Source organism: Pocillopora damicornis, chromosome 1 (assembly GCF_964200805.1).
Source record: "Pocillopora damicornis chromosome 1, jaPocDami1.2, whole genome shotgun sequence".
Taxonomy (NCBI): Eukaryota; Metazoa; Cnidaria; class Anthozoa; order Scleractinia; family Pocilloporidae; genus Pocillopora; species Pocillopora damicornis.
This window is the reverse complement of record NC_142670.1, coordinates 7670011-7680699: the sequence shown is the minus strand read 5'-3', so window position 1 is coordinate 7680699 and position 10689 is coordinate 7670011. Positions and strand designations below refer to the sequence as shown.

Sequence of the window (10689 nt, the reverse complement as noted above, 5' to 3'; positions counted from 1 at the left end):
CAATTTTGTGAAGCAATTAAATATCCTTATCGTGAATTTGAAGAGCTCTTTCGACGTTCCTAGTTGTTTTGGCATGTAAGTGCAATTTCGCCTTCGTGATGATTACGATCGCTTTTATCAAAACCTTCGAAACACCGAGAATATATATTTTTTCACCTCTTGATGATGACCTGCATGCAATGGACATAGCTATTGCAGACAGGTAACTCGTTTTATTTGCGTTATTCTGAGGCATTCGATTCAAGCTTTAAAACCTAAAATTAAAGTTTCTGCTCCAGTTTGACCACCTTCTATCTGTTTTATGATAAAGCAAGCTGTTTCAACCGGTTTGAGCTCACGTTATTTCAAACATTCGCCAAGTGCAAAGGCGAACGAAAACCCATCACGCCGCTCGCATGGATTTTCGAGAGTCTTCTAAGCAACCCTCTCCTTTGATTGAACCATTTCTGAGAAATACGCGCGAATCTAAATCTTTTCAATCGTGTTTTCGTATTCCCGCGTAAACAAAGCTGTCAGCTACTAACGAAAAACAGAAATGTTGCAGCCGACCATCAACGGCCGTGGTAAATGGGTGGATCATTGCGGTGTACACCATTAATCTGTGGGAATGACCTATATGCCAAGATTTTATTAACCAAACACTCTTTTATTCTGGTATACGTTATAATGATAAATAAAAACGCAAATGAACCGACATAATTAAAAAAAAAAGAATAAAAAACCTTCGCTTTTGGTTTGAGCCAATAAGTTGCATTGCCGTAATTAGACGACGTGGTTTTATTCATATTAATGACTCCATGTTAAGTTATGCTATTTAAAGGCAAATAAGTATATCAAATGCATAGAAAGAAGTTTACTAGCATCTATTCTGCGTGTTAATTTCTCATGCGATGAGCAAGATTTGCTTATTTTCTGTCAGAAAAAGGTTTTTGCATCTAGTTAAGACCTCAGACAATGTTAAAGGCTGATGACTCTGGAAAGGTGGCCTATCATAGACTAGACTCCTCTAAGCAAATATAAATAACTGGCACTCGACAAAAAATTTAACTCTCATCCTCAGTCTGTTTTATTGCCGAGGGTGTGCGTTTTTTTTTTTCAGTTCAAACTCGTTACAAAGCTTCAGTTTAACTGCGTTCACATCACAAAATTACCCAGATTAACATTTGAATTCTTCTTTGTAGAGTTTCCATCGGTTGCAGATGGGAAAACAGTGCGAACTTTTCTCTTGAATCGCTCTCTAATCTGCCGATAGAGAAGCAAAGTAAATAGAAAGGGCACTCAAATATTCATACAAGATTTTCAAATTCGTACTCTACACGAGTTTTTTTTTTTTCATAAAAAACTAACCTGGCTGTTTGGCGCACAGTGCAGGGCAAAAATTAAAAAACCCTTCACAAAGAAAGACAAGCTTTTAAGATCAATCAAATCAATCATTGTACAGAATACGTACCTAAAAACTTTGTGTAATGGTGTCAGAAGACCAAATAACCACGTGACACTCAGCAAGGGAATAATAGCCACGCATGCTCTAATGCCAATTCTAAAGGACGACAACAGTCTAAGATATGGGATTGTTATAAGATCAATTTCAAATATCGTTTAGAGGATCATTTAAAATTTGATACGATTTCGTTAAAATCTCCCGCAGAAGCTGTCAAAAAATTAATCCCAATGCGAAACTTACAATCATAATCACAAATGCGACAAATATCCAGATCAAATTGTTAGTTAACATCGACGACATCCAACAGCTAAAGGGAAAAAAAGGGGAAAACAAAAATAAAAAGAGAAAAATTAGGTCTCACAATATACCCGATTAGCTTTGCCTCCAAAAGTAACATTCGTTCAGTGAAAGAAACTGTAGGTCACAGACTGGCCTTAGAAGATGAAGATTGTGAGAAGGAGATTAATGAAAGTAATAAGGAAGGGTAGGATACATAATCAAAGTAAAGCAAAACAAACTTCAAAAAGTGAACAAAAAAAGTTAACAAAAATGATTATAGCTGGTAAAGCTCTGTATCCCATATTTTTCAGGAGCGATGCTCTGTGAAATGGCAATCATAATGACTGGGAAACCTTTTATAAAAATTCAGAGTTAATAACATGATACAATAAGGTAACAAAATAATCCCTAACAGTATATGATAAATTCAACTGAAAAATCAAAATAACCCATGAAATGACGTGATAAATGTGCATCTTGGTCTTGATGTTGGAAACTTTCACAACAAACAGGTAGGGATGGATTCCCTCGACAAGCATCCAACAGAAAGCGGCCATTAGGAGGTAATGCATTAGAGCTACCACTGTGACACAAACAGCCTTCAAAAGTAAGGGGAAAGACTTTTTTTTACATTTCATTCAAGGAGGTTTTCTTTAAACGAACTCCACGAATGGTAAAGAGCCACCCACCGTTTTTTTCTGTGGCGTTTATTCCAGCGAGAAAGATTATTTGTTCAGCTCCAAGGGATACAAAGAGACTTAGTCGTATTTGAGACAGGTTTTCCAATATGTTTGGTGAAAATGAGGCAGGTATTGATGTTGATATACTTATATAAAAGTACGAGAAATCTGTAGAAGCACAAACGAAGAGCAAGGTCAAACAAATCAAGTAACCATTAGAGCAACAAACAAACAAACAAACAAGCCCTGAAAACCAAACGTGATATCAATAATGACTCATAAATTTTGCAACATATTGAGTGTATGGAAATTGCAAATAATATTGTCCATAAATTATTGTTATATTTACTTCGAATGTTTTTAAAGTGACTGAAAGTGTATGATGGTTGACAGTCGACTGTAGTAAGTGTTGCTCACAATTTGTTGAACACCGGTTTTATTTAACATTGTCTGTTCTAGAAAATACACCGCTGATTGATTAGAAATAGCACTCACGTGAGGAAAAAATACAAAGTTATTGTTGAAAGAATTCCGATGATGGAAAGGCATAATCCCACATATGTGATGATCTCCAGGATAGTTACGTCCTTGGAGGAGAGCTGTCGCAAAGTTAGATTGAACAATGAATTTATTGAACCAACACACTTATGATCGAAATGCAAAATACAACAAGAGTAAAAAATACCTCTGGCCACAACTGAAGTCAGCTAAGAGAGAAAAATGAGTCAGATGATTGCATCTGCAAACTGTGTCTTCTGAATTGCTCTCTGGTGGATCTACATATCGGCCGTCTTGCGAAATTAGCTCCCTTAAGAAAATTCAAGTCGATGACTAAACTGATCAACTCGTTACAATAACAATATCTACAGGATATCTACGCATCGACAAATACTCAAATTATTATTTGGTTATACTGGTAAATTCTATTTTGTAACTTATGTTCTGAAATGACGTTAACTTGCAAAGAAAGATTTCGCTCTTTTCGTACATACTCCTTGGAATACTAGGACGCGTGAATCACGAAAGTCAATGTCCCTTTTTCATGTTTGCCTTTTAAAATCGTCAAAATATAACCCCATGATATATCTCCTCGCCAGTATTGGGGAATTAATTTCCCGCGAAGTTACAGTTCATGCCTTACTTTATCCTTTTTCAGCAACAAATATCCAACCATCTTGAGGCTGTTTAATGTGAGCGAGCGGGTGTTCAATACATTTGCAGCTTAGAAATTATATTGGTTTCTTGAACATCTAATACTGAATATGTGATTTTTAATATATGTATTTTTTTTTAAATTTGATATTTAGTAGTTATGTCTTGGGTCAAATATGATGATTTTTGCATTTTCATTATTCACAGAAGTAACTGCCCTTATGAGACTAGTCAGTGAGGTTTAGCTGGTGTCTTTCTTTTTTGCATAGTTGTTAAGAAAAATATCTACTCGGTGTTAAAAATTGTTTTTGTATGAGAGAGTTGACTTTTCTACCTTCGTTTACTCAACTAATTGAAGGAAGTTTTTGAATTAATAATGTTTATGCTAGCGATTTCGATGAAAAGTGGACGGGAGACAGATGAAGAGAGTCTGCATTTTCTTTCAAGAAGAAGGCCCGAGGAGGGGTTTTTAGGTGGCTACTGCTTCAGCAATATGTTCATTACCACGGGGAGCGGAGAGCTAGGTGTTAACCATTCATTTACCTTTTCCAGAAGTGTCATAGCTTTGATCACAAAAATCGAGCTCAAAATTACTCCTTCCCAATTTACATCTTTGCGCGAGAGTTTCACGGAAGACCTTGTGTTTAACCAGACTTAAAGTATTTAAGGAGTTCAATAATGGTATGGTACGCTTGCTTACCAAGGAACTCTCCCTTAAAATGAATAACAAGCTACACAATCAGAAAACGTCTTAGGCTCTATCAGTCTAGCCCCCTCTTTTTCTCCGCTTGCTATTAGGAGGATCATAGGTTCGAGTCATGTCTTGAGATATGCTCGTGGTAATTATACTTACGTGCAGAAAGTCACGTTTTTAAAGGAGCATTGGTACTCACTCAGGAGAGTTAATAATAGTTGTGTGGTTGCCTATATTTGACAAGTTTTGGTCTTAATACTTCTTTGAGAGTTATGTGTGTGTTAGTAACGTGTTAGAAGAAAAGGACTATTTTCTCCAATTTGTATATCCTGCAGATCTGAGCAAAGTTCCATTCTCAGAAATATTTCAGAGAACACTATTTTGTAAAAACGATAGACCTTGCGTTGTTTTGGGCCAGAGCGAACCGTAAATGGAAAGTATACAATGCGGGAAATTGACTGTTATGCTAATTAAAAAACTGGTGCAGAACAGTACAGTATATCACACCTGTCTTTGCCATGCACCACAAAGTGTGATTGATAATATCAAAACCTTCTTTCATGCGATAATAGGCATGATAGCAAAGTTTTATTATATGATTTGTGTTTTGATTTACTAGATACGAATTTCTTCGCTGCGTGGACGTTTTATCGTTTAATTAACGATGATGAATCCTTAATTTTAGACTACGAGGATCAGAGCACGAGTCATACAGCATACGGCAAACGGTATTGATTTATTAGGTATGATTGTTTGTCTGACAAGGTGATCACTTTTGATGTCGATCGCGACGTTTCGACAACATATCGACTGCATGTTTTCGACGATCAAAAAACTATTTAAGCAATACTCTGTCGACCTTATCGCGTGAAGAAGACTCGCAGTACACAAACGAAATGTCGTTATTTACATCGAAAGTGACTACGCCTTGGAAAAAAAACTTCTTTTTCTTTATGTGCAAGTGTATTCATCACGATTATTAGCTGCAACCTTATCATAATAATAATAATTTTATGCTTAAACATGCATAAGGTAGATAAAAAATACAGATTTTTTCGTCTTTTCACGAGCGTGGGACAAATAAAAAATTCTGAGTCCCCTTCGGATTCCTCGTCACTGAGCCACACAGACTTCACGGTGAGCGATGTCTATTACGAAATTCATATGACACGCGTCCTGTATACAGCTGGGATCAACAAGATAATAAGAGAGATGGCAAGTTCTGAGCTCGGTAAAGGTTTGATCCTTCATGGGGACTCATAATTTTTTCTTTGTCCCAGGCTCCTGACAGGACGAAAAAATCTTTCTTTCTTTCTTTACCGAGATCAAAGTTTACCATCTCTCCTAATATATTAACAAACATACGCATACTAGTTCACAATAGTTTTTCGATTAGCTGTTTCCTCCAAAATTGCCTACGAGTCAATAACTACCTGTTTGAGTATACCCTCAGGGTCTCCAAATATGATGGGGAAAATATTCTAGAAAGAAGAACCGCAAATTAATGGCAAAAAAATACTGGCATAGTTTCAAATTTTTTTGCTTAAAGATTAGTTCACAACATGAATAAAAAATGTTTCATTGGTGTTTCTGCTTGTTGTTTTATTGGTATCAAGATATTTTCTCGCTGATGTAGCGCAATTTTTCTTCAAAATTGCACGTTTGACATCGAAACTGATATCACTGAGCAGCAGATTTCTTTTTCCATGTTGAGTTATATTTATCTGAATCTGAGATAGCTAGCAACTTATGAAGCAATTAGCATGAAATTCGAGAAGTCTTCTACTTCCACCCTTACCACACGCTTGAGATTTTCTTGGAGATGCAAGCGAATCTTAAATGTTTCGTCTCTCTTGGCGTGATTAAAAAAGAAATAAACTCTAGAAGCTAACGTTGAATGAGAGGTTCAGTATGTCTTCTTAACTGTACCTGAGCGTAATACTTTTTTAAACCTGCATTTAATTCACTGAAAGACTATTTTTGTTTTTCTCCATGTCATAATATTGAAGAAAAAAGCAAATGAACCGACGTTTGCTATTGAACGTATGTAAATTGAAAAGGGAAAACACGTTTCGTATTACTTGTTTTATTTAGTATCTTATTATCATTACCACTCTCATTCATGGCCATTTTTAATCATATTTTAACTCATTAATGTTTGGTTTGCTTAAAATCTCCTCTCTGGAGCTACTTAAGCCAACCTTTTCCATTACATAATATCGCAATATCGCACTCCATGCTCTAGAGGGCATTAGTTTCAAATTCAGATCCTTTAAAGCAATTGGCTTCTGTTGATTACGAAGAATGTTATTCAAATTCAGGCAGTGCATTAGTAGCGTATATAAGGTAATTGTTTTGCACAAACCATTGAAAAGTTCTAATTAACATTTTTTTGAGGGTAATTTACCTCCCTGAAGACGTCTTACATTGAGGAGACAATATTCTGCCTTTTGTCATAGAACTGTTATACGCTTATCGTCATGGAGCGAGATTTTGAGAAGTCTATTTGTCTCGGGAGTGGAATATCTTTTTCCCTACTTTCATTTCTTATATCAGTTCTTAATGGTGTGACTTTGGTGGCATTATACAAAGACCCCCTTCGTCGCTTCAGAAAAACATTTTCCGTGTTTTTGATATTTATTGCTGCGATGGATCTGTTCGTTGGCATTGCTGTTTGCCCAGCAGAGGCTGTTATGAGGCTTAGGTGTACATTTGGAGAAAATTTTTCTCCTACGGAGGGAGATTTCCCCAGAATAATGGGATACATTGGAGTTAACAGCTCAATTTTGCTCGTTACAGCCATGTCGGTCGATCGTTTCGTTTCTGTTGTGTGTCCTTATTTCTATCTTCGTAAAGTCAGACCAAAACACCTCGTCTTTTGTACAGTGTTCATAGTTGTTTTCTCTACCATCTTCGCCTCTCTTCAGCTCGTTGATTTGTCTCGGGATGTGTACGTTTTAGTCGATATTCACTTACACACGACGTTTCCTCTTGTCGTAACTACAATGGCCTATACCGGGATTTTCATAACTTTGCGAAAGAGCCGCTCTCGCGTTGATTTGCAAAGAAAGTCATCTATCTCTGAAAACCCAGTACTTAGCGACATACGCAGACTAAAAAACACCCAAAAACAGCAACGATGTGCCACAACTTCGTTTTTAATCTTAATTTGTCTAATTACTTGTCTGGTTCCCTATTTCGTCGTTGTTCTTATTGAAGCAAACTGCTACAGCTGCCACGATCAGAAATGGCTGTTGATTTTAAGAGTAACTTCCGAGATATTTCTGAACGTCAATTCTGCAGTAAATCCTATTTTGACTACATTTAGACTTAAAGAACTGAAGCGATCAATTGAAGTAGTATTATGTGGAAGAGAGAACATCAATAATGTGGCAGATTTGGAAGATCAACATCTTCAAACTTCGAGAGCGCATGTATCTAATTGTCCACGTTAATCAGAGATGGAGGAATCATACGCACGGGAAAACCTAACTCCGATCATTTTTATCAATGTAGAAACAAAATATTTCAATACGCGACTGTATTGAATTGATTACTTCTACTAAAAATTTAAAAACAGCTTCACCAAGGATACAAGGCCACAACCATGATATAAATCATTTGTCGAACAATGAAGCCTTACGTTAGTTTAGTTGTTTTTTTTTTTGGTTTTTTTTTCTAATTTTCAGCATTTTTTGTGTTCATCACTTTCACAAGACATAGAAATAGACACTTCATTCATGGCTAAAATGCACAGTCCAAACGGTAAATTGTGAAGTCAGACTATCTGGTGAATGATAAAATTTCGTGATATTATACTTTTCCTATTTTCTACGTACGATGCTCAGCGAAGCTTATATAAAGGAGTTTCTAATGGAGTCTATTGATCACGCTATTTTTTGGCCTTATCGCTCCACGCAAGTGTTTTAAAACCCTACGGCTTGCAGTTGAATAGACTCATTAGAGCAGGTGTGCATTGCCTAAAACGCCACTTCTTTGAGGCTAATCATCATGCATTAAAAGGAATCTTATTAAAATTAACTCAGTCCACGTAGTAAATTCTGACGAACAAAAACAAATCCAACAAGCTGTGCTTTCAAAACGAGCCTTTTGAAATAGAGTGATCAATACCTAATATACTCTCACGTGTTTCAATGCATCGTAAAAAAAAAATTACTGCTTTCAGTAATATTTTAGGCCTTACCAGCGGCCTAAAACGTCAAATAATTGTAAATCGTTTCTGCGTGGTGCATTTATCAATAAAAGTGGACCCTGTTTACACTGTCAAAGACCCCACATATCTTAAATGAGCTATATTCATATTTTTCTTGGTCTGGAATCTTAAATCCTCGAATCTGATATTCCATTCCCCTTGGATGACCGTTTAATACAGGTTTGACTATAAGAGCAGTTTACTGCTTCTGAATTGCATAGTAAATTTTTTTTTAATCTACTTGCCACTTCGCCAGAGGGAGAAATTACCTTGATTTTTTGATCAACACAAACATGAATTACGGCTTAAAGACGCCAGCAACTTGCCAATATGAATGGAAGATGTCCTATATAGGCGATCGGCAGAAGGAAGAGCCTTGCTTAACTCAAAAGTTCTGAAGCAGATCCATTTACTACATGTGTTGCATCTGAGTTCGTGCCTATGACATCACGAAATAGCTTTTCCAATGCACTTTGCCTGTGGTTAGCCAGGGCTATGCTTGGTTGGCTGTAAATTTTGCGAATAAACTGCCTCAGATACAACTTTCATCCTTCCCAGCACATATGCCTTTCATTTTCAAAAAACCAAGAGTGGAAATTCATGTGATTCTTTGCCATAAGCGTGCACTGCATGCATGAAGCACCGTCTTAGAAAAAGCGTCCCCTTCCGTGGAGCAAGAATAATACATGTCACTCATGGTTACACACTTATACCGTGAACATAGGTTAGTCAGTCATTAAAGGGGCTTAAAAATCAACTCGGTGTCACCTTTTCCGAGTCGCTACACCTAACTTATAGCCATGTGATGCTTTTTTTGAGCTCGGTTTATAGGGATATTTATTACGAGTATTGAGGCCCTAAGATCCATATATCACCTACGATGAAAACGAAGATGTCTACAAATGTCGATGGCTGGAATAGAATTGCAATTTTGGCGTTTTATACTGTATATGGGAAGACGAAAGCTACTGATCCCTATTGCTTATTTGCTTCAAAAATAAATAATAGAAGGTCTCTTCCAATCATAAATACCAGTAAACTCATAAAGAAAATTACTAGTTCTTACGTTTGGTTCCGAAATGCTTTCCAAAACACTCAACTCCTGTTTGTATCTTTGACCTAAAAAATTTACGATTTTTTAAATGTTTTTTTTTATTATTATAATTTTTTTATCAGAACAGTCATAACGTTTATCTATTTGCAATTTGGGTGTTCATTGATTTTAGGAGGACATTGAAATAAACGAACGTACACCAAACAAACAGTGAATTTAAACTTTTTCTTGGTTTTTTTTTTTTCCTTTTGGGATCCGACACAAGAACTGAATCAGAAGTTAGAAGTTCATCAAGACTTTCTCTAGATAAACTATCGTAGGGAGATACGACGACTTACTGTAGCAAGAATAAATGGACATAAATAAAGTTGATACTCACCCATAAATCTTATCAACAATGCGTTCGTAGTCGATGATTGAAGAATGTTCATTTCTTCGAGAAATAATTTCCCCGCGGCTAAAAAAGCCAACTTAAGCCGGATGATGCACTCGCTATATGATAGAGTGTACTATATTACAGTCGGTATAATGGTTTGTCCATTATCTTGTATATCGTTGTGTAAAATTATCGCTCGTGAGTGCTTGATAGACCGGTATCCAGTAAAAGGATGATTTCAGCTTGTATTTTGTTAATTTTTAGCGACAGTCAAGCTTTTAAAACGCAACATATTTTTCTCGATTTAGAACTGGCTGACATGTACAGTGTGAACGTCCGGTATTTCATTTCGCAGTTACACCACAATGTCATCTGAAGTCAGAACAAACATTTTCTGTTTGTTCTTGAATAGAAGGAAATGACTAATTTCAGACATTTCTTAAGAACTACCATTTTAAGCGTCGGGGTTACTTTTTGAAATCTATCGCAGTTTTGCCGTAAACTCTTTAATCTCTCTTCTAACGGCTGTCTTATTTACATGTCATTCCTATTTTACTACATTTTTTTGCCTAAAGCAAATTTAAAATGGGCATAAGTTTTTTTCTGCCATTAGAAACCTGCCCCTGACAGCCCATTTAAGTTCAAACTTAAAAAGTTAGAAAAAGCAATACAAACGAATAATTTAAAACAAGACCAAAATTTTGTAAATTAAAAATGATGCACTGAGAAAGTCACAGTGGGTACTACAATTTATATTGAAAGTAGAAATCAAATAGCAGCGCGCTTATAGGGATCCT

The 10689-nt window shown here is 36.2% G+C and overlaps 1 protein-coding gene across 1 annotated transcript; it reads left to right on the top strand.

The window, feature by feature from the left end:
- The first annotated feature begins 6691 nt into the window (after positions 1–6691).
- On the top strand, positions 6692–8513 carry LOC149051730 (uracil nucleotide/cysteinyl leukotriene receptor-like). The gene has a single exon (XM_089184728.1). It carries the CDS (start codon positions 6730–6732, stop codon positions 7702–7704), a length of 975 nt encoding a protein of 324 aa, XP_089040854.1. The 5' UTR covers positions 6692–6729; the 3' UTR covers positions 7705–8513.
- The last annotated feature ends 2176 nt before the right edge of the window (positions 8514–10689 follow it).

Coding starts and splice junctions, on each gene's coding strand:
- LOC149051730 (XM_089184728.1), top strand. CDS start 6,730: ATGGAGCGAGATTTTGAGAAGTCTATTTGTCTCGGGAGTGGAATATCT.